This window comes from Rhinopithecus roxellana, chromosome 8, assembly GCF_007565055.1.
Source record: "Rhinopithecus roxellana isolate Shanxi Qingling chromosome 8, ASM756505v1, whole genome shotgun sequence".
NCBI classification, from domain to species: domain Eukaryota; kingdom Metazoa; phylum Chordata; class Mammalia; order Primates; family Cercopithecidae; genus Rhinopithecus; species Rhinopithecus roxellana.
The window spans coordinates 87,881,105-87,904,456 of NC_044556.1; the positions used below are offsets into that span (position 1 = coordinate 87,881,105).

The 23,352-nt window shown below is 47.3% G+C and overlaps 1 protein-coding gene across 11 annotated transcripts in view; it reads left to right on the plus strand.

The window, feature by feature from the left end:
- The window catches only part of CNIH3 (cornichon family AMPA receptor auxiliary protein 3), a 372,243-nt gene that overhangs the window by 345,189 nt on the left and 3,702 nt on the right, over positions 1 to 23,352 (plus strand). For all 11 annotated transcript variants that reach the window (XR_004059003.1, XR_004059002.1, XR_004059004.1 and 8 more), the window contains 2 exons: positions 17,055 to 17,167; positions 21,276 to 21,419. Coding sequence is in view for 4 of the 11 variants with exons in the window: in XM_030937096.1 (XP_030792956.1) it covers positions 17,055 to 17,167; positions 21,276 to 21,419 (257 nt within the window). In the remaining 7 variants the exon portion in view is untranslated. The remainder of the gene's footprint in view (positions 1 to 17,054; positions 17,168 to 21,275; positions 21,420 to 23,352) is intronic.

Genomic DNA, 23,352 nt, shown 5'->3' on the forward strand with positions numbered 1-23,352 from the left:
TCTACCCAGATGAAATGTGTCTATTTTAGTATTAATACTTTAGCCTCACTAAGTTTTTCTCCTCTGGTTTCAATGCAACTTTTTAAAAATTAAAATTAAAATTAAAATTTTTATTTTTTGAGACAAGGTCTCATTCTGCCACCTAGGCTGGAGTGCAGTGGCATAATCACAGCTCCCTGTAGCCTCAACCTTTTGGGCACAAGTGATCCTCCCACCTCAGCCTCCCAAGTGGCTGAGACTACAGGCATGCGCCGCCCCACCCAGCTCATTTTTACATTTTTTGTAGAGATGGGATTTCACCGTGTTGTCCAGGCTGGTTTTGAACTCCTGGGCTCAAGTGATCCACCCCACTCTGCTTCCCAAAGTGCTGGGATTACAGGCATGAGCCACCGTGCCCGGCCTCAATGCAGCTTTTAATTGGTGTATAACATAGAGCATCAATGTTGGCTATCTTCTAAGCAGCCTCTGCGAGGCCTGTGCTCCCTGGAATTAAAGCAGCCTTTAGTTGGAAGGTCCCAGACAAGGTGACACTGTTAGCTCCTATTTTTCAGAGTTTTGTATCAGAACAATGTCATGAAAACATATGCCTTTGTAAGACCCCACGCCCACCACTCCTTCAACTCACTGAGAATCTGCTTGTTGGGACTAACTACTCAGGTGGCACCAAGGGAAAATATGAAAGAAAATAGGGAGTCGCCAGTGGTGGGAGCAGAGAGGAGATGTGTGCTGGCTGTTTCCTTTGCTCTCTTCAAGGGAGCAAATATGCATATGAAGCCTTGCTTTTCATGGAGTGTGGGGAGCAGCTTCCTTTACGCTTCTCAGTGTGTACAGAGGACATGTCCCGGTGTGTGCCTTGCACACATTCCCGGTGCCATGGTTTGAGGTGATATAAATTCTGCCAGGCCCAGGGCTGTGGTACTATTAGGCCCTGAATAATGTCTGTTGAGTGTGGATGGATGGAATGAGCTGCTTATGATTGAAATTCCAGGGAGGAGTGATTAATCACACCTCAGGGTCACTCCATCCATCCACCAGTTGATTAAGTTATCATTGAACACCTACGCTAGGACCCATGACAGCCACATCCCAGAGAGCTGTGGGGGCTCCAGGAGAAGCATGGACTGTCCCCAGCTTATAAATGGTTGTTTGCATTCCAGAAACTTACCTGTAGGTTGATGATTTCAAATGAAAACCTCACGTTCAGTCTTCAGACTAATCCAGATTTCACCTTACATAGTAAGGAACAGGATCAATATTTCTGCAGCTGTCCTATCTCCGCATAAAGTTGTGCTCATCTAATATGCCTTCTTGAAAAGAACCAACCAACAAAAATCCCCTTGTTCCCATACATCTCCCTAGTTCCTGCCTTCTTCCTGCCTGCTTTCCACAGCCACACTTTCCTAAGTGGTGTGTGAAGTGGCAGCAACTCAGCGTCACCAAATTCAGGGGGCATTTTTCATTCTGCATGATATTCATCTTCCTTAGCAGTGTCTGGCAGCCATGTCTCCATCTTTAAACATTCAGTCCCCTTGGGTTTCCTGACCCCACACCCTCTGGTTTTCCCCTGCCCTGTGTCTTTGCTGGTCTTCAGCCTCCTTTTTCTATGCTGCTTTCGCTACTCATTCCTTGAAGGCTGGTGACCCCAAGGACTGTATCCTCCATCTTGTCTCACTCTTCACTCTCCCACCTGCCCAGGGTTTCATTTACCATTGATATTTCCAGAACCTTCAAATTCCTCTTCTGAGAACCAGTCCTCAACATCCAACTGCTCTGGATGTCCTATAGGGACTTTTCTTAGTCTGTTTTGTGTTGCTATCAAGGAATACCTGAAGTTGGATAATTTATAAAGAAAAAAGGTTTATTTGGCTCATGGTTCATCTGGCCAAAAGGTTGGGCACCTGGTGAAAGCCTCAGGCTGCTTCCACTCGTGGCAGAAGGCAAATGGAAGCAGGTGTGTGCAGAGATCACATGGCAGGAGAGGAAATGAGAGGGTTGGGAGGTACCAGGCTCTTTACAACAACCAGCTCTCATGGGGAACTAATAGAGTGAGAATTCACTCATTACTGCAGGGACAGCATCAAGCCATTCATGAGGGATCCGCTCCCATGACCCAAACGCCTCCCATTAGGCCCCACTTCCCAGTACCACCACATTGAGGATCAAATTTCAACATGAGATTTGGAGAGGTCAAACATAACTATAGCACACTTCAAATGGTGGCCCATGCTGAGTTATTTTCTTTCACCCCTAAAAATGTTTTTCCTCCCAATGCTGCTGCTCATTCCGGTAAATCGTTCACACTGACGTTCAAGATTTCTAAGAGTAATGCTTATACCCTCTCATCCAATCGGTTACTAAGTTCTGTACATGGTACCTCCTAAGTATTTTTCAAATCCATCAATATGACTCCATCATATTCTGCCCCTAACTACCTGTCCTGACCACCACCATCTCTTGCCTGGGACACTACAAAGAAAGGTAGGGCCAAAGGATTACTCTTCTACTTCAGCTTTGATTATTCTTCTTCAGGGCAGTCTTCCAAGAAGCCCAGACCCCAAACTCTGACCATACGTTTCTTCATGCATAATATCAACGTTCTCCTTCATAACAACATGTGTTTTCTGCACTAGCCTATAAGCTTCACGCAGGTGTCTTACTTCTGTGTACCCCACCAGCACTACCACATGGGACCCAGTATATAATACATGCTGAATGAGTGAGTAGATAAACACATGTCCTGCATTTTGCTTGGGAATCACAGAAACTGTCTGTCACCGTTGTAGCCTTGGCTTCTGCAGGGGCAAGTCTGTGTCATTTGCTCCAAGAATGGGGGTTGTGGGGGCTAGGGGAGATGCATGAAGGACAAGATTCCTGGGATTAGTAGCAGGAATGGAGATTTGGGGAAGGAATGGAGTACAGTATGGGGACCCTGGGGGCTTGGAAAGCAGGCTGATAACTTAGGGAATTTTGAGGCACCCAGGAGGGAACTGGGAGGCACTGTGTTGGAGAAGAGGGAACTGTGGGGTGAGGAGAAAAGTTCCCAAGTAGGGTCTGCCTTCCCCTCCTCTCTTGTCCTTCTGTGCTATTGCTGTGGTCACCTAGAGGGTGGGTGTAATGAGAAATGGAAATAAGAATGGAGGGAAAGTGCTGTCTTCTGGCAGTGATGCCGTAAAGCTCCTCATCAGGCCCCCTCAGAGCACCCACTTCTGCCACTGGAGAGAGGGGAGCCCTGCTAGGGTTCTGGAGTGGGGACATCAGGAGTTGCAGAGGGTTCTTTGCAATACCTGGGGGCAGGTGACCTTTCCTTCCCTTCTCATAACACTGGCCAGCCTTTTCCTGCAGCTTTTCCTTCACCCGTTGCACTGTGACAGTGGGAAACAGTCGGAGGAAGCTCCAGTGAGGCATTTTGTGTGTGTGTGTGTGTCTGTGTGTGTGTCTGTGTGTGTGTCTGTGTCTGTGTGTCTGTGTGTGTGTGTGGCTGTGTGTGTGTGTCTGTGTGTGTGTCTGTGTGTGTGTCTGTGTGTGTGTGTCTGTGTGTGTCTGTGTGTCTGTGTCTGTGTGTGTGTGTGTCTGTGTGTGTGTGTGTCTCCGTGTGTGTGTGTCTGTGTGTGTGTGTCTGTGTGTGTGTGTGTCTGTGTGTGTGTGTGTGTGTGTGTGCACATGTGTGCTTGTGCTGTTGCAACGAAAAGACCATAGACTGGTGGCTTAACAGAAAATTTTTCTCACAGTTCTGGAGGTTAAAACCTCAAGATCAGGGTGCCAGCATGACTGGTTTCTGGTGAGAGCCCTCTTCCTGATCTGCAGATGGCCATCTTCTCGCTGTATCCTCACATGGCAGAGAAGAGAAGCTTGCTCCTTAGTGTCTTTCCTTATGAGGGCACTGATTCCATTCATGAGGGCTTCACTCTGATGATCTAATTACCTCCCAAAGACGCCACCTCCTAATGCCATCACAATGGGGATTAGGACTTCAATATGTGAATTTAGGGGAGGGCACAAACATTCAGTCCATAGCGGTGTGTATCCCAGCAAGGGCCAGTGTTGGCCAATCTACCTCCTTTCTCTTTGGCCCTACTATGCTTATCCTTCTATTTTGCTTCTCCCTATACAATCTCAGCCTTGGATTATATAGTCACTTAGGTGTTTCGGATTATCTCTCCCGATCTATTGTAAGGTCTTTGCTGGGCCTCCTGCCATGTTTAACCCAGGGCATTGGTGCTCAAAGCTTGGAGAGTTGAACTGAGTTTGAATTTGCACAGATTCTTCTTTGTCCATGCCCTTTGTGACCAACTGTACTCACCTGTAAGGGACCAGCCAGAGCTGGAGCTTCAGTCTGTGGATGTGCAACAGAGCGATACACTGGGGCCAGACCTACTGAAACTGGGGCCTGCTAAATTAGTGTCGAGTCAACACCATTTCTTAGTTACTGGGATGGCTGTTATGGTTTTTCATATTCAGAAATCAGCTCAATGGTGGTGATAGCTATGCCTGTGTGGGAAACGACCAAAGGACCAGTTTGTTTTCTCACTCAACAACAACAAAATTGCACCGTGTGCCAGCCACTGTTCTAGGAATTGGGGGTAAAGTCATGAAAAAGACAAGCTGCCCTATGGAACATTCAAGTGTGGGAAATAGACAATAAGCAAGTAAACAAATGCACAGTGGGCACATTTTCAGTTAATGATGCTAAGAGGCATGGAAAAATTAAGGTAAATAAGGAGAGAGACGATACTGGATCGGCAGGGAGGGCTCATCTGAGGAGGTGTCCTTGAGTAGATTCTTGAATGATGAAGGCACTGCCATGCAAATATCTGAGGGGGAGCTCCCCAGTCAGGGGCTACAGCATGTGCTAAGCCTCTGAGGTGGGAACAGACTTGCTGGGTTTGAGGAACAACAAAAGGTCAAGTGTGGCAGGAGTGGAGTGAGCAGGGGAGCGAGTGGCAGGTTGTGGGGCCCTGGGGCACAGAGGCCAGATCATGTGGGGCCTTAGAGATCATCTGAAGGAGTTTGGATTTCCTTCTAGGAGAGTAGGAAGACGTTGGAGGGTTAAGCCAAAAACTGACATGATCTAATTTATGTTTCAAAAAGATCACTTTGCCTACTGGTGAAAAATAGCTTAGGGTGGGGTGAAAGTGGGGGGACCAGTTAGGAGGAGATGGGTGGCTCTGGTGAGAGGAGGCAGGGACGGGATGAGAGGAGGAGGAAGAGGTGACACTTCATGGGAAAGGGGTAATTTCTTCCTCCTATGTGAAGCCTGTTCTTTGGTGTGGGAGCAGAGGGTTTTCCTGGGACTCGTGGCAGTTTGTCACAGTGATTCTCAAGACTCAGAGATGGCCCCAGGTGTTTCCACCATTTTGCAGTGGGATCCCTCTCTCCATGTGTGCCTGCCAGGTTTCCCCATTACCTGTAGTTTATAGGCTGTGGCTTTTGACCCCTTTGCCTGCTCACCAGTGTGAGAGTGCTGGCTGCAGCATGGTCCGGTGTTCAGCTGTCGGTCTCTCTCATCAGCCTGGGGGTGCCCGGAACATTGTCACCAGGCTCACTGAACTCATCCTGGCACCTCCAGTGCCTGCCATAGTGTTTGACACCTCATAGTAGGCTCTTGATGCATATCTGTTAAGTGAATAAATGGAGAGTTTGCTGAGCACCTACTATGTGCTGGTCCCTGTGCAATGGAACAATTTTATGGAGAGATACCCACAAAGACACACAGAAAAACCAATGGCACAGACACCTACAGCTGCACAGTACTAACTTGAGAAGTGAGGAAAATCCTTCTTCAGGAGCATGGGGACCTTTTATTACTTAGGAGTGGTAATTGCTGACACACAAAATGGTCAGACTCCCCAGAACACATGATGTTTCTGGGGATAAAAATTATTGGAGGAAGAGGACTTTTAAAATTTGCAAGCACTGGAGAGTGAAAAGGAAGATCTATTGGTTTAATTTTCAAGGGAGTTTAATTGCTGCTTTTTAACACTATATGGAGTATTTGAACTGAGAAGGACTGTAGAGATTGTACAGGTCAAATGCCTCCTCTTACAGGTAATACTTATTATTTATAAAGTGTTACTCTGTGCCAGAAACTATTTTAAGAGCTTCACATGTATTAACTCATTGAATACTCATAACAGTCCTATGAATTAGATACTATTATTATTATCATTTTCATTTTGTAGATGAACAAATTGAGCCTATTGAGGTTAAATGGTTTACCGAAGTTTCTGTAGTTTCTTAATAGTCCAGGCTACAGCCCAAGTTCCTTGTTCCTTAATCTACTACTATTTTTACTAAGACACTGGCACTCAATCCCTTGCTGGAAGCAAGTTACAATATTATTTTGTCTTTTCTTCAAAATATTAATTTGCTAAATCAGACTTGTGATAAAACTTGGCACAGTCCAGCTAATAGGAATTGTTGCCAGACTTTGGACAAACACATATGCACGTGCTCGAATTCAGACAACACCCCCTCTGCCTGGGCCGGTGGGGAGGACGACACCCTCTGCCTGGGCAAGGGGGAGGGAGGGCTGTGTCCATTCGTCTTGTTCTTGCAGTTAGGGCTGTGGGTCAGGACATTCAGCAAATTGCCCATTCCCCTGTACGTGCACTCAGTAAATATTAATTGATGATGATGATGATGACAGCTTGTGTTTCTTTTGCGAATGCCAGTACTTCCCATTCTCGTTCAATTCACCCTCTTGTTTGTTAGGGCAAAATTTTTCCAACCTGCTGAGAGTAACAGGTAATTAACACCACTTAATAGCTGTTAAGTAAGGTAATCATCTGGGTTTTTTTTTCCCCCTGAAAAAGGTTCTTTAGAAGTTCATGGTGCTGCTGAAGATGCAGGCTTATACCAGCTTCGCTCTGTTAAGGAGCATAGCGGTGCATGAGGTCAACTCCCTCCTCTGGAAACATCAGGCTCCTGTTGCATGAGAGGCCTGGCAGCAGAGCCTCACCCGGGAAACGTGGCTATAGCGGGCAGTGAAAGTGGGAGGTGTGGCCCTGGGGACTTGGAACCCTCTTCTCTAAGCAGAGTTGGGCTTCCTTCCCTTCACTCTGGGCTGGGCAGGCACTGTGGGTGGGACAGGTTGGAGAGGAGGGCGGGGCTCTTAGCTGTGCTAAATTCCCAGCCAGCTCTAGGCAGGTGGGGCTGATGTCCAGGCTCATTATCGTCCGCCCGGTGCTGAGTAACTAAAGGCAGAAGATGACCGGTTTCTGCCCTTGTTCCCCTTCCTGTCACCATGCTCTTCCTTGTCAGGTAAAATCATTGTGACTATTCTCTGGAAGTCTCCCAGGTTTAAAAAGAGACTGGCAGAAAGGATTTCCAGTTGCCATGTCGTTTGCCTGGAAGATGTATAAGGGATGGCCCACGTGATGGAATGGATGTTTTCTTCCCAGGACATAAAGGAAAAAGTGACTGTCTCAAGCCCCTGAATGAAAGGATGGCTGTGAGTGTCCCTTGGGAGCAACTTTGGCCACCACATTCTGCCTTCCATAGTATAACTCATCCTTTAAATCTCCACTTGAGAGGCGGTCATCTCCAAGGGGCCCTCCTTCATTTCCTCACTCAGAACAACAGTTTCTTTTCTCCTTTCCTCCTGCATGGAGTGCTTATGTGCTGCCTCGGTTTGTCCTCTGGCTTCTGTGTTTGTTGTTCCTAGAACCTGTGTTACACCTGGTCATTTACATTGAGTCTCCCCAGCTGGATGGCTTTGCATTCACCACCTAGTAAGTGCTTCTAATAAATATTTGCTGAATGAGTGTGAAAATTGGGCTATCCAGCACCGGAACAAGGCCTGTTGAACCCTTAACCCCACTGCCCTCCTCATTCTTGGAACATTCCTTTTGGTGAGTGCATCTCCTCTCAAACAGTCTGAGTCCTTTGCCTGATCACTCCCTATAGTCTAGGCATGATTTCTACTCCCGTCATCTCTGGCTCAAAGAAGAAAAGGAGTGGGAAGCTACACGTGTTAAGAAGCTCTGAATTGCCAGCAAGTTGTAGGAGAATTTTGTCCCTTAAAAATGTGGTATTATTTGAGAGAGCGCTTTTATTCTCATCTCCTCCCTGAGTGAAATCTTAGGTAGTTCAGTAATTTAACAAGCGTGTGAGGAAACTGGCAGAGGCTTTTGAAATTCAAGTGTGTCTTGATGCTGTATGAAAACAATTATAAAAGGAAAGCTGGGAGGAGTGGGCAGAGCAAGGCTGGAATCCAAAGGTTTGGTCCTAAAAGGAAGCTGTCACCTTACAGATCTATCAAGTGTCCATTGAGATACCAGGAGGGCCAGAGACAGGTGGAAGGAGCTTGTGAGGCTGAATGAAGAAGTGGCCTGTGGAGGGTGGAAAGAATCCGGCCAGAACTGGAGGGGGGATTCTGGAGGTAGAAGGATGCTGGAAAGCTCACCTCCATCCCAGGAAGATGCCAAAGCCAACCCTCCAAGACTAGAGACCACTGGCCGCAGGGCTGCAGGGCCCCAGGGAGCCTCAGGGGTGCTCTCCCACGGGGTGGTGTGTGGGAGAGCCAGGAGCCAGAGACAACTGCTCTTGACTGCAAATCCCGGTTGCCCAGACTTGAGCCCCTGAAGCAGTAGTTGGTGAGCAGGGCTCGGTGAGCACAGGACCGTAATGTGGGAGAAGACCCACAGCCTCTGGGAGGGTTGGGTGGGAGGAGGCCTCACACCAGGGGTTTTAAAAAAGAAGCATCTGCCTTGTGTGCTCTTCAGATGGGATTGGGCATATTCCAGGTGTTATGGCCCAGTGACCCTTGTACAGTCTTCATACCTTGGCTCTATGAATCTCAGCTCAAGTGTTTAACAAAATCACCTGAAATGCTCTGAGAAATGCAGATTCTTGACCCAGAGAGTCTATCTAAAGAGTCTAGAAATCTGCATTTGTAACAAGTGCCCTAGGCAATTTGGATGCTGGTGGCTGGGAGACTCTATTTTGGGAATCTGTGCTGAGGAGCCACTTCTCAAACTTTAATGTACATGTGAATCACTGGGAATTTTGTTAACACTGCAGGCTTTGATTCAGTAGGTCTGGGATGGGGCCAAAATTCAGCATTTCTAACAAGCTCCCAGGAGAAACTGGATGCTGGCACAGGGACCACACTTTGAGGAGCAGAGTTCTCAGTGACTTACATGGGACCTTGTTAGAAAGGGGGACTCTTAGGCCCCACTCAGACCCACTGCATCTGAAACTTGGGGGGGGAGTGGGGTCAGCAATCTGGGTTTTAGCAAAAGCTCCAGGGGATTCTAAAGTATCATGAAGTTTGAGAACCACTGCTAAAAGATGGGGAAGCTTAAAGAAATGGGTGGGAGGCAGGGTGGGAGCAGCCGAGCTGTACATCAGGGCACTAGGCCCAGTCAGTCACCTCCTGCCTTGGTTTCCTTCTCCTCCAGAAACAAAGCTGAGACCTGTGAATTCCGATGGAAGAAGACTTTTTCCTCATGGTGTTGTGTGTACATGCTTTTCCTCTTGGATCAAAGCAGGAGAATTCCCCGCAGGATGGTTGGCCTGCATCCCCTGCACAGGGTACAGCTGGCGGTGAGGGCCCCAAGGGAAATGACAATGGGGCTAGAGGTGCCTGAGCCGATCAGTGTCAGTCAGGCTGGAAGCTGGTCCCCAGGGAGCAGTGAGGACAGGAAGGGTCAGGCAGCTCCCAGGGTGCTGGGCAGGGCAAGAGTGGAGCCCAGAGCAGTCCACGAAGGCAGTGTCTGGAGCATGTGTGGCTGGTTGCAGATGTGTCATGCACAGCTAAATCCTAGCAGGGGCCTCTGGGCCCTCACTCCCTGAGTAGTCAGGAGCAGTGGGCAGCAGGGGTGCTGGTTTTGACCCCCCTTCTCTGTGCCTTTTCCTCCCTGTGCTGCCTTTTGTCAGTGGAGAGGTGGAAATGAGTCCAAGTGGCTGCCAAGAAGCAACAGGAACATCCACAGTGTGGATTAAATGTGCTCAGGGAGGGTAAGCGAAGAAAGGAGAAACCAGAGGCCCCATGGGATGGAAAAGTGGGAGGCCTGGAGAGAAAGCGTCTCTGGGGCTGGAAGTAGCCTATCACTCCTCTGCCCTTCGTGCCCTCACTGACCACTGGGCCTCCCCAGGCCAGGAGGAAAATTACTTTGTCTTCAGGTCCTGGGTCACTCAGGCAGGCAACCTTCTCTTGCTTTCTCTAACTTATTTTCCTTCATGTTCCTGGTGCAGGCCCAGGGGGAAAATAATGTGCTACTGGTTTCCCTTGAATAGTGGCCCAGGCCCTGGCGGTCAGTCATGAAGGTCCAATTCTGGCCATGGAAGGCCAAGATCAAAGCAATACTTGGTCCAGGCATTTAGGAGAGCTGCTAGCGGTGAAGGGTTCTGAGTCACATCCACAGTTCCCGGTGTACATAAAATCAGTAGGTGTCATACTAATTTTATGGTGACTTTAAATTATTCTAGGACAAGACATGGGCGTTCGCACCTGTAATCCCCACAATTTGGGAGGCTGAGGTAGGAGGATCACTTGAGCCCAAGAGTTGAAGACTGGCCTGGGAAACATAGACCCCATCTCTTAACAAAATAATTTTAAAAAATTTAAAATAAGATTATAATTCTAGACTAGGTGATTCTGTGTTAAGTTTCTTATGTAGCAGAGCCTTTGTCTTATGGCTTAAAAATATGTAATAAACTTTGATGCAAATTCCAGGAGGTCAAAACATTTAATATGCCAGCACCAACAAATAGGGAACACTCAAGTCGACCCAACCCAAGTCCCAGCTGGCAGAGTATTCCTACTGTATCATGCCATTTGAGGTTGGGTGCTAGTCCCTGACACAGCAGGGCCTATGGGGCTGGGCAGCCTTCATGGATGCCCAGGCTGGTACAGTCTCTCCAAAGACAACCTTCATCCAGAGTGATTAAAGAGCACATGGCCTCCTGAGAGCAAAGGGACCCAGAATGTGGTTTCCTGACAGTGCTTGGAGATGCTTTTCTCATAGTCTTGTGGTTTAGCAAAATCCTAGTTTTCCAAGCATGGCATCCATGTCCACTCCTTCCTGCTGTCCCCTCACCTAGATGTAAATTGAGCAGGGGCTGACTACGTGCTCACGTGCATGATTATTCATTTGGGAACAAATGGAGAATGATCTCCATGCTAGGAATATTGACTTCATCCTGGGCATCCCAGAGGGATCCTCTGTTTTAGGGCCAGTTTAGTATGGGCTGAGGAATCAAATAGAAGAGATACTATCTTTTTCTCCACACTCATTGGCTCCTGGGGCAAATAAACCTTAGGGCAGACACACAGAACTGGATTATTGCTGTTGAAAACAGGCAAGGACTGAGGTTTTTTATGATTTGAGAGTCAGGCTGTTGAAACAGCCCTTGGATTCTCTTCCCACTTAAGGAAGCTGGAACTTGGTTCAATCAGAGGGAGTCAGGAGACTGAATCGAAAAGTCAGGAAACCAACTTTGGTTCTGGGTCATTTCATTTACTTTCACGGTAAGAGCAACAAGTTATCCACCTGAGAATGGTCATCAGCTAGTATATGATTACTAAAAATAATGACTGGCCAGGCACGGTGGCTCACACCTGTAATCCCAGCACTTTGGAAGGACAAAGCGGGCGGATCATGAGGTCAGGAGTTCAAGACCAGCCTGGTCAACATAGTGAAATCCCATCTCTACTAAAAGTACAAAACTTAGCCAGGCATGGTGGTGCATGCCTGCAGTACCAGCTACTTGGGCGGCTGAGACAAGAGAATCACTTGAACCTGGGAGGTGGAGGTTGCGGTGAGCCGAGATCGTGCTACTGCACTTCAGCTTGGGTGACAGAGCAAGACTCTATCTCAGAAAAGATAATAATGATAATAATGATCACAACACAATAGTGGTGTCTTCTTTTGTTGGAGGTTTCTTCACTTTTGAGAGCACTGTCATTCATAGTACATCCTGTGTCTCTGGCTGGTAGGTATGGCATTTTACAGATGGGGAAAATAAGACTCAGCATGGGTAGCTGCTTTTCTAAATATCACACAGTTAAGTATTATGTAACTGTAGGAATTTATATAATGCTTTGAGACACTGGGCTAATATATTGAGACTTATGGGATTATAGCTGTAAAGCTTGTTGTCTGAGTCGACAGGGGCATTCAGAGATGGGTGGAGACTCTGAGTCTCACAGCTTCCACTCTCTTCAAGATAAACTCAGCACCAGGAGCTTCCCCGTGGCTTCCATAGCTGTGACTTTTAATGTGTTTGGTCCCAGGCATGCTGACACCAGCCCCACAGAAATCCTATGCCCTTGGGATGCATGAGAAGCAGACAGATCTCCAACAACAGGGGCACTTGCTGCCTCTCCATCTTCCTCATCTTCTGCCTTCCCCTGGTCTTAGGGAATCCCTTTTCTCCACCAGGAGCATTATTCCCTTGCTTCAACTCCAAGCATCCTCTTTCTACTTCTTTTCCTTTGGGGGTAAGAACAATCTCTCCCACAACCCCTGATGCCCCTCTCCACCACAGTAGTAAAAGTAAGACAGGACTTGGCACATGATTCCACTGTTTTCCTAATCTATAAGGGGTACCAATCAGCTGCAGGTCATTGATGGGATAAAACAGCAAACAAATGGATACATGAATGAATGAGAGGATGCATAACTAGAAATAAAATATTTAGAATGCAGACAAGTAAAATTCCTGGAAAAACAAGATTGAGGACAACAGCTTAGAGCTGAGCTGAGCATGGCATATACTGCTCTGTTGGATGGAGGGCACATGTGTGCAGGGATGGAAACCTGCTAAAAGGTTCTTGCACCAGCCTGGAGAGGAGGTCCAGGGGAAGGATAAATAAAAAGGAAGGAACAAATGCAAGTGGCTGTGAAGAAGCAAGATTTGGAAACAGACTCATATGGAGACTGATGAGAAGAAGGAGTCAGAGATGGTATGGTTAGTAGAAGTCGGAAATTTAGGAGATAAAGTTTGCAGGAATTGGCAGGAACGTGAATTTCAGCACAAAATGGTTGTGGGATATCCAGGGGGAAATGTTTGCCAGCAAATGAAAATTGACTGTTAGCATCTGGGCAGGAAGTCAGGATAGGTGGAATAAAGTTAGCATTTACACAGTCCTTACCTGATATCATTAATGTCCTTGAATAGGGGCCCTTTGAGGTGGCCTTGTTAAGGAGCCACCCCAGGTCAGTGACTTCCATCTCTCTATGCTTTTGCTTTCATTGTTCCACTTCTAGGATGCCGACCTCCAGTTCCCACACGTGATTAGGTTTTACTCGCCCTTTCCAACCTCCCTTTGATCACAGACCTTCCATGATCCCCACTGGTTGGAATGAATCCCACAATACTCATGTTGAGATTTAGAATTTATGACTCTAGAAAGCAGGTAATAATTTATATGACAATTCAGTAGGCTGTGGCTTGCATGAAACAGTTTCTCCATTTGTTGAGTGAAAGAATGAGATTGGCACCATTCAACAGCTTCTCTTATTAAAAAAAAAAGTATTTTCCAAAGCTAAGGGATAACTCAGGGTCATGGGGCTGTGGTGAGTGCTTGCATCAGCATCTCTGTATTTTGCTTGGAAGCTTTAGGGGTGGTCTTTATATAACAGGTACTCTCAGAGTTGGGAGGGAACGCCTGGTCTGACTGCCAACACAAATAAATAAGCATTATGCCTGCCTGGTGGCTATTCAGCCCCTGCCCGAGCATGTCCAGTGACAGGGAGCTGTGTCCTGCCAGCCTCGATGGCTTGTTAAGGGCTGGGTGGATGGCTGGGGGAGAATAAAGAGTGAAGAACACAACTTTGCTTTTCCCGTTGATTACTCATTCTGGGGCTTGGTGACGGTGTCATATGAGATAGGTTAAATCACGCTATGGTAAAAAAACAACAACACTTACCTTTTGGCAGCTTAAAACAACACAAGTTTCTTTATTGCTCACACTCTAGCCCATCATGAGTTGCTTGGGGGCCTCTTTCCTTACTTGTGGCTTCAGGATGATGGAGTACCCACCATCTTAAATGCTTTTTGCTTTGTCAGAGGAAAAGGAAAAGAGACTCTGGAGCATTTTGTATCAGCCGTTAAGTGGTCTGGCCTTCTCTCCACATCAATTCTGCCCACAGCCCATCGGCACCCCCAACCCTCGAGACCTGGAAAATGCGACCTTACCACCTTCCAGAAGGTTGAGTGTTGGGTGTGAGTGGAGGCAGCCATAATGGCTATGGCACAGGCCTCATGCAAATGGCCTGGCTGATTTCCGTTTGGTCTAGGAGGAAGAGGTTCCCTACCTCTTTCACATAATTGTGACAAGGAGCAGCTGGGGAAGTAAGTAAGCACCAGTGTGTGTATCAAAAGGTCACTGTCACTCCTAAAAGTCTCTGGATTAGTTGGAGGAGCCTCTTCTACTTGTCAGTAGTAGTGTTTTAGGTAGTAAGAGGTCAGTGGTCAGTGTTCTAGGTAGTAAGAGGTCATCTGGAGAAGCCATCTGAAATGGCAGAGTAAATTATTCAGTTTTTTTTTCCAGCCGTCCAAAAGGCTGGAGACCTCTGTGACTAGCTGGCCTCCATTAAGCAGTTTTCCTCTGCATGGAGACAGTGATGAATCCTCCCTGCTTGGAAGGTTGCAGCCTTCACAATCAATCAAGCCCCAAAGAGAGAAGAAGTGGTGGTGATTAAGAGTGGGACCTGAAATCCAAATTGTAATCAGTCAGAGATTTGTCATTGGAGTTGGAGATGGAGATGGAGAAATAATGGATGATTCAGGCCCATGGTGGCTGTCTCTAAACGTGTTAATTACCTCAGCTTAAGTGGCTGAAACCGATGATTAGAAACTGTGGAGATGTGCACAGCAGAACTCACAGCCACTGCCTCCCGGGGCTGGTGCACCCAGCTCTGAGAAAGTGGGCTTTCTCTTTGAATGGGAGGGGGTAGGGTGATGCCTTGGCTGGGGGTAGATAGGGTTGGTTAGCACAGCTCTGAGGTCCCTATACACTAGGGACATGGCGTGCCCCCTCCTGCCAGGTGGTTGAGATTCACAGGGGCTGGCTGTACCCAGTTCACCCACCAAGGATCACACCTCCGGAATGATGGCTCCTTTGTTCTGATTTCTCAGGTGACTGCCTGAGAAGTCTAAGGTGAGGGTTAATGCAATTCATCTGCACTGGACTTTGAGACTAAAGAAGGTGCCCCATAGTTACAAAATGTCTTACACGTGTGCTGTGCATGTCTTTATTTTTAATGTGTGCGTATGTGTTTCTCCCTCTGCGTCTGCCATCTGGGGTAGTTAGCTCATCTAACTAAATTGAGAGACCAAAGTCATGGTCCATACCCAGATGGGATGGTTTGAGGGAGTTTGTTCTCCACCCAAAGACATCTTAGTTTGTAACCACAGGCTGCATATCTAATGCCAGCCAGCCATGTTGTAAACATATGCACTTGGTCAGTTCAATGCACTTTACCAAGTATTTGTTAGGTCTCTCCCAACTGCCGTGCATTGTACAAAGGCACTTTGTAAATGGAAATGAGAAAAGAATAGACGTTGGCTAAGATGGCTTGCAGAATGCTGGACAGAGGAGTCTATCTGTTTTGGGAGGTGGGAAGAGGATGATGACTCCACAATGGATAGATTAGGAAAGTACCCCTGGGAGGGGGTCAGAAAACATGCTGTGGGGCCCAGAGGTACAGGGGAGGGTGGAGGAACAAGGGAGGGTAGGCAGAACTCCCAATAGAAAGTGGCAGTTGAGGCCAGGCACGGTAGCTCATGCCTGTAATCCCAGCACTTTGGGAGACCGAGGTGGGCAGATCACCTGAGGTCAGGAGTTCAAGACCAATCTAGCCAACATGGTGAAACCCCGTTTCTACTGAAAAATACAAAAATTAGCTGGGCGTGGTGGCAGACACCTGTAATCCTAGCTACTCAGTAGGCTGAGGCAGGAGAATTGCTTGAACCCAGGAGGCGGAGGTTAGAGTGAGCCGAGATCACATCACTGTACTCCAGCCTGGGTGACAGAGTAAGACTATGTCTCAAAAAAAAAAAAAAAAAAAAAAAAAGAAAGAAAGAAAGAAAGTAAGTGGCATTTGAGATAGGCCTTGCAAGATATTTCAAAAGATTTTGATAGGAAGACCAAAGCATTCATGATAGCCTAAACAATACAAAGTATATTTATATATTATATAAATAAATATATTTAGTAATATATATCTATATCTCCCTACATAACTGGGTAAAATGGTGCATTTATATATGTAGCCTTCCCTACTGCTGGTCTAGGTGCCAGATTTCTTACAGTTACCCTTTAGCTTACAACTTTGATTTCTGATAAAATGTAAGCACCCTTGGGAGCAGCTTTTCAATGATTTTAAGCTCCTTTTACCCATTTATACCTGTGTGGCTGGGTTGGAGGTGGAAGAGCTTAGTCTTCCTGCTGGTTGCTTCCCACCATCAGGCCTTTCTTGGTCAGGATCAGTTTCTTCCCTCTTCCCGCAGAGGCTACACTGTCCCTCTTCGTCATTGCTAATTGTTCTTTTTCTTGTGTTCCTCTTGCTCCATCCACCATCAGGCAAAATGCCACTGCCTCCTGAGGCTGGCCATTTTTTCCTGACCCTCCTTATTTGTGATAAATGTACATATTTACTATAGTGAGTTACTATAGGAGGATACACAGGGGCCAGAAAAATAAGAGCAGGACAGTTATGAATTCATTAGAAACCCTTGCAGTATTTCTTCTAGTGGTCCTGCCTTGGGTCAGATGACACATGGACTGGACCAGCTCTTCCAGTCTTCCCAGTGGCCATCCATGGGTGACCCCTAGGAGCAAGCATGGTATTCTATTAATAGCAAGTAGTGCACTGAGGGCTTGTGTCATTTGGGTTTGGGTATAATAAAAAGAGGAGTGCCATAAAAAGAAGAACTTACCAGAAATGGATCTGTGTTGGGGCAGTGGCTCTATGTTGCTCCAGGGAGGGCCTTTGTATCAACTGCCTGTGAGAGGCAGTGTCCAGGCAGAAGTCAGCTGCCATAGAAGCAGGAGTGGTGTTTTCCTCCTCTAACTCAGGGCTGTGTCTCTGCTCCCTCTTCAGCTGGTGCTGCCAGAATACTCCATCCATAGCCTCTTCTGCATCATGTTCCTATGTGCGCAAGAGTGGCTCACGCTGGGGCTGAATGTCCCTCTACTCTTCTATCACTTCTGGAGGTAAGTCGGACTGGGACTCGTCTATCCTTTGTCTTTTCTGCCAGGGCAGCCTGCTCTCCAGTGATGATGTCCCCCAAATAGACAGCTTCTAGTGCCTTCCAATCATCCCTTCCTTTCTGGGTCTCTGTCTTTAAAGCCCGTTCCCAAAGTGCTCTCAGGCAGCAGGTCCAATAAGAGAAGGCCCTTTTTGTTGGTTTCATTAACCACAACCCCATCCCTTGCAGGTCAGTGTTAAAAGCATCTATAGTAGCATTCACAACAGCCAAAGAGTGGAACCAACCCGAATGCCCATCAACTGATAAATGGAGAAACAAAATATGGTATATCCATACAATGGAATATTATTTGCCAATAAAAAGAAATGAAGTACTGATATATGCTACAACATGGAGCCCTAAAGAAAGGATCAATGAAAAAAGCCAGACACAAAAGGCCACATATTTCATGATTCTATTTATATGAAATGTCCAGGATAGGCAAATCTATAGAGACAGAAAGTAAATTCATGGCTGCCAGGGACTGGGAGGGAATGAGATAGGGAATGACTGCTAGTGGGTCAAAGGTTTTCTTTTTAGGGTGATGAAAATGTTCTGAAATTAAATAGTCATGATGGTTGCACAACTCTATGAATATACTAAAAACCACTGAATTGTACAATTGTACACTTTAAAAGGGTGACTTTTATGGTATGTAAATTATATCTTAATAAAAAAAAAAAAGCACCTACCAGATGGGCTGGATTTTCTGGGACAGTTATAATTTCATATATTCTATTCCCTTCTAAGACCATGCGTCAGATCATGTGATTTTTGGCTTTTTGTAAAATAGAGTCACCATATGGACATAGGAGGCAGAGGTGGAGGAATATCAAAATAGTAGAGAAGGTATTTGTGCAGATAAGTTGCCTGCCCTTGACCCTTTGCTGCCAGAGCATTGGACCCCAAATTGTTTTATCATTGTTATTCTACCATAAAATCTGGCTTGAATTTAGCCACACCTAAGACATGCACTCCTTCATTTAGAAAACATACAGAATACATTCTACATGCCAGGCATTGTGAGGGATTTCACGTTAAGTGTAAAGCAAAACCTTTACCCTTAAGGAACGTACATCCTAGTGGTAGAGGGGAGTATGTTCTTAACAGACGTATGAGGAATACAGGTAGGAGCATAGAGAAAGAAGCACTTAAATAGACTCAAGAGTGACTTTGGAAAAGCACATTCCATAGAGAGGGACCAGCATGTATAAAGGCCCAGAGTTAAGAGAGCACTTGGTGTGTTTGGGAAATAGTAGTTGTTCAGTGAGGTTGGATGTAGGGTTCTTCAAGGGAAATAAGAAGAGACAGGTTACCTGGCAGACAGCTGAGAGTATGATATGGAGGGCCTGAAATGATTTTATGGGGAAGGTGCAATTAATTTATTCTGTAGGTAATGGAAAATGATCAGAAACTTTAGAAGAAGACAATGGCATTACCTGATCTGATTTTTAGGAAGGTGGCCTGGGAAGTAGTGTAAAGGATGGGTTAGAGGGTGAAATATTAAGATTGAAATCCAACTGGGGGGTTATGGTGGGAACTCCAGGTGGAGAGATGAGAGAGCCTTGACCCAGGTAGTGGGAGTCAGAATGGTGAGAGAACAGAAGAACCTGTGGAAGTGAACTGGACAGGCCTTGGCCCATAATTGGGTGCAGATGAGGGAGAGGACGCCTCTAGGCTGGGTGGCCGGGAGGTTGATGGTGCCATTGCAGGGCCAGTAGGGTAGAAGAAATCTCAGGTTTAGGGAGAAGGAAAAAGATTCAGTTACATTGAGAAGCCTCACTTTAAGTAAAGGCAATCTGCTATCATCTGAATTAGAGAGAAGTCAAATAGAAGATCCAGGATTCACAACAACCAAGTGAGCTGGGTTTCATTTTCTGTGTTTGACACATGGGGACACAGAGACTCACAAAGGTTAAGTCAGCTGTCCAGCGTTGCTCAGCTTGGATGTGGCAGGGCTGAGGTTATGCCCCACCTCTGTACGAATCCCAGTCCGAGTCCCTGCTGCCTGACACACTGCCCCAGGGGCTGGCTCTTCTCCCCAGGAAAGGAGTTTGTCCCAAGGTCCTTCAAGTAGGGGGCTGTCAAGCCAGGGTATCAGAAATGTGATTGACAAAACATCGATCAGGGCACTGCTTGTGGGGCTAGCACTTGTCCAAAAGGGAGGAAAAGGAGAGGCAGCCAGTGTCCATAGACTTGGAAAGTTCATCTCTATGGAGGAAGGGAGGGGCTCTAATCTCCTTGCCAGTAGGCACTTTGTCTTACCTTTTTTTTGAATCCCTGACAGGATCTAGTCTAGTTCCTAGCAATTAGTAACTTCTCAGAACATGGAAGAAAAAAAGAATGAGGAGGAGAGGAGTCCTTTAAAAATCAAAGGCCTTGTATACCCTTTATCCCCCTTTCCATTCCCCCTCCTTTCCAAAAGGTCCAGATCAGTGACATTTCTCATACAGAGAAAGTCCCCTCCTGCTCTGGCTCTTAGTTTGCGTAAAGGAAATAGGACTGTCTGCTGTTGACTCAGTACCTGTTCTTCCCAGGTTATTTGCATACATCGCCTCACATAATAGTCCACAGCAGCCCTGTGCGGAGGGCAATTCCGTCCCCATTTCACAGATGAGAAAGTTGAGGCTCAGCTGGATTAATGAGTGACCCAAGGAAAGTCAGTGTGGTGACAAGTGACTGGCAGGGCCTTTGCTCTTTCCACGGAGCCATATGGCCACCCTGCCCTTCTGCCTCCACTTAATGAGGTCACCTGGGAATAAAACTACAGTGACAGCAAATAGCTTTTGAGATCGCTCCCAGGAAGAGGAGAGGTGAGTGGCCTGGAGGGCTGTGAGCTGGCAGTTGTCATCGAATCTGGCTTGTGATTTCTTTTCAGCACAGTGTCAGTGACAGATAACGTCAGTGCAATTCTTTGAAGGGGAAGGAGGAGGGAGCAGAGATGCTGGATCTGTGAGTTGCTACATTGCAGGATGTTCTTCAAAGCCAGTGTGATTAATCTCCCGGTTGGAGCCCTCTCCCTACTTGGAGCCCTCTCCCCAGGCCCATGCTCACCATTGAGGACCACTGTCTGTCCCAGAGCCCAGGGAAGCCATTTATTTGCACTCCTGGTCTCTGAGTGGCTTTACCAGAATGACTGAAAAAGGAACTCGCTGAGAGATTCCAGCTGCACTTTGTTCTTGGGCTGGGCAGGAGGCTGTGGCCAGGTCCCTGGGGGCAGTGTCCTGGGGGCAGTGACCACTTCCCAAGGGACTCAGGAGGCTCAGACTCCTGCCCCAGGTCTCACCAAGCCTGATGGCTTCCCTCCTCAGGGGCTGTGGCCAGGTGAGCCTTGGGAATGTAGTATTTTGGGCTCCCCTCCTCAGGGCCTGTGGCCAGGTGAGCCTGGGGAATGTAGTATTTTGGGCTCCCCTCCTCAGGGGCTGTGGCCAGGTGAGCCTTGGGACTGTAGTATTTTGAAGTAGACACAGTTCATGTTAGCTGCTCCCCCTCCTCCTCTTTCCCACCCACGTTCTTTCGCTCACCCAGCTGCCGTCCGGGGTCCGCTCTCTCCCGACAGATGGCTGATGTTCTTTTTTAGTTCTAGGTCCCACTATCAAGAAGGAAAGCACCTGTAAACTGCTCTACACTCAAGTGGGAATAGGATGTCCTGAAGTACTCAGGATTTTCAATAAGGGTCTGTGTAAAGTAGTTTTTAGGGTAGAACGGAGGTACGGTGGCGCCCCAGCAGTGGCAGTAGAGCCCCGTACCTCTGCCTACACCTGTCCTGAGAGGCGGCTCTTCCTCAGACTCCCAGGCAATGCCAGGTGACACATTTCCCCTTCTGTTTGAGCAGCTTTGTGTATGGGTGAAATTGCCATGATGCCAGTGGGTCGGAGTATTTGGGAATTTACTACCTACTGGAAGATAGTGGCTGAGCCACTCTTCAGCGGTGCTTGAGCTGTGATTTGGGCAGAAGGCAGGCAATTGCTTGGCAGGGATTGCTCGACAGAAGCCCTGCATCAGAAGGGCTTGCCCAGGTGACACCAGAAGTACCAGGACCTCAGAGACAATGATGTCCTCTCTCCCTGCAGGTATTTCCACTGTCCGGCAGATAGCTCAGAACTAGCCTATGACCCACCAGTGGTCATGAATGCCGACACTTTGAGTTACTGTCAGAAGGAGGCCTGGTGTAAGCTGGCCTTCTATCTCCTCTCCTTCTTCTACTACCTTTACTGGTGAGTATCTGCCCCTCCTGGTGGTTTTGACTCCTGCAGCAAAAGGAAGAGAATTTCAGGCTGGCCTCTGGGAGGCAGGCTTTGGGAGATGGCCTTCAAGGGTGGGAGTCAAGGCCAGTCAGGTGTGGCCCTAGCTGTCTAACTCTGGCTCAGGAGCAAGGGCTTCTGTGTAGACAAGGAAAGGGGCAGGAGATCCTGCAGGAGGCCTTGCCTGCTGATGGGCACATCCTTAGGGCCATGCAGTGAAAACACCCTCTCAACATCCCTTTGGAGGTAACTGGTGAAGTGCAGTTGGCTACTCCTTCTTCCCTATAGGGCTTCCTGCCTCTCACAACTCTGCAGCTCAGCCCACCAGGTTGCCTGTGGCCCCGGGGCTCAAGCTCATCCTCACTGTCCCTTGCCCCGTGGCCTGTTTGCAAGGATTCTTGGGAACCATAACAGAGGCTCCAAACTCCCTGCCCCAGTCCCACAGTGGCTGTCATGGTTCATAAAGTGGCATTTTGGGTCACTAAATGCTTCATTTACCGTTTTCCCAATATTACATAACACCATTCCAATTAAGAAAAACCTGCTGACTTTGCAATCCTGTTTCAGGAATCTCCCCTCTTTGCACCTCTCCGCTGAGAACATCCTAACTAAGCAGATAGTTATAAACAGACTATCTTGTGATTTGACACCCCAGAGTGCCTTTTCTGCGAATGTCTCCTCCTCCTTCCTACTCCTCTTTGGCTCATCTCTGGGGACTCTCACCTGCCACTTGTGATTCCATTGTTACCTGTGGCAAGGCCATGGTGATCTCCAAACCTCCCAGTGATGTCTCCAAAAGGGCATGGTTGACAGCAGCCAGGTGAAGAGGAGAGGTTGGGATGTTAGACTCCACGCCACACCTAGGTTTGGATTGGGCTGTGGCAGGGCAGAATGTGGCTGCATTTGTCCAGCATTTTTAATTTATTTTTAAATTTTTATTTAAAGATGGGGTCTCACTGTTTTGCCCAGGCTGTAGTGCAGTGGTGCCATCACTGCTCACTGCAGCCTTGAACTCCTGGGCTCAAGCGATTCTCCCACCTTAACCTTCTGAGTAGCTGGGACTACAGGTGTGTCACCATGCCCAGCTAATTTTTTTTTTTTAATTTTTTGTAGAGATGGGGTTTCACTGTGTTACCCAGGCAGGTCTTGAACTCTTCGGCCCAAGTGACCCTTCTGCCTCAGCCTCCCAAAGTTCTGACATTTAAAAATGAGCTTTGTACGTATTGCTCAACTTATGAGATAAATACTATCCTTACTCGCATATGAAAAATGAACTGAATCTGAGAAGTTAATGTTCCTGAATTCACAGCTAATAGTGTCACAGCTGTAAGTAGTATATCTTGAGTCCGATTTCAAAGACTGAACTCCTTTTTCCTTTTCCTTTTTTTTTTTTTTGAGGGTATCACTCTGTCTCTCAGGCTGGAATACAGTGGCAGGATCATAGCTTGCTGCAGCCTCAAACTCCAGGCTCAAGGGATCCTCCTGCCTTAGCCTCCTGAGTAGCTGGAATTATAGGCATGTACCACCATGCTCGGCTAATTTTTGTATTTTTCTGTAGAGACAGGGTTTTGCCATGTTGCCCAGGCTGGTCTTGAACTCCTGGGCTCATGTATTCCACCTGCCTCGGCCTCCCAAAGTGCTGGGATTACAGGCGTGAGCCACTATGCCCAATAGCTCTTAACTGCTGGCTATCTTAGAAAACCTCTAGAAAAGTCTTTATCAAAGTGAGGGGTAAGGAAGGGAAGAAGGTGTGCTTTTTAAAAATACAGATTCCTGGGCTTATAGCTACCTATTCAGACTTTCCAGGGCTGGGCTCTGTATTTTAAACAAGCTCTCTGGACAATCCTGATGCACACCTTGGTGGCTCTGGAGCATTCTACTTGGTTCTGCCTTCCTTTTACATCCC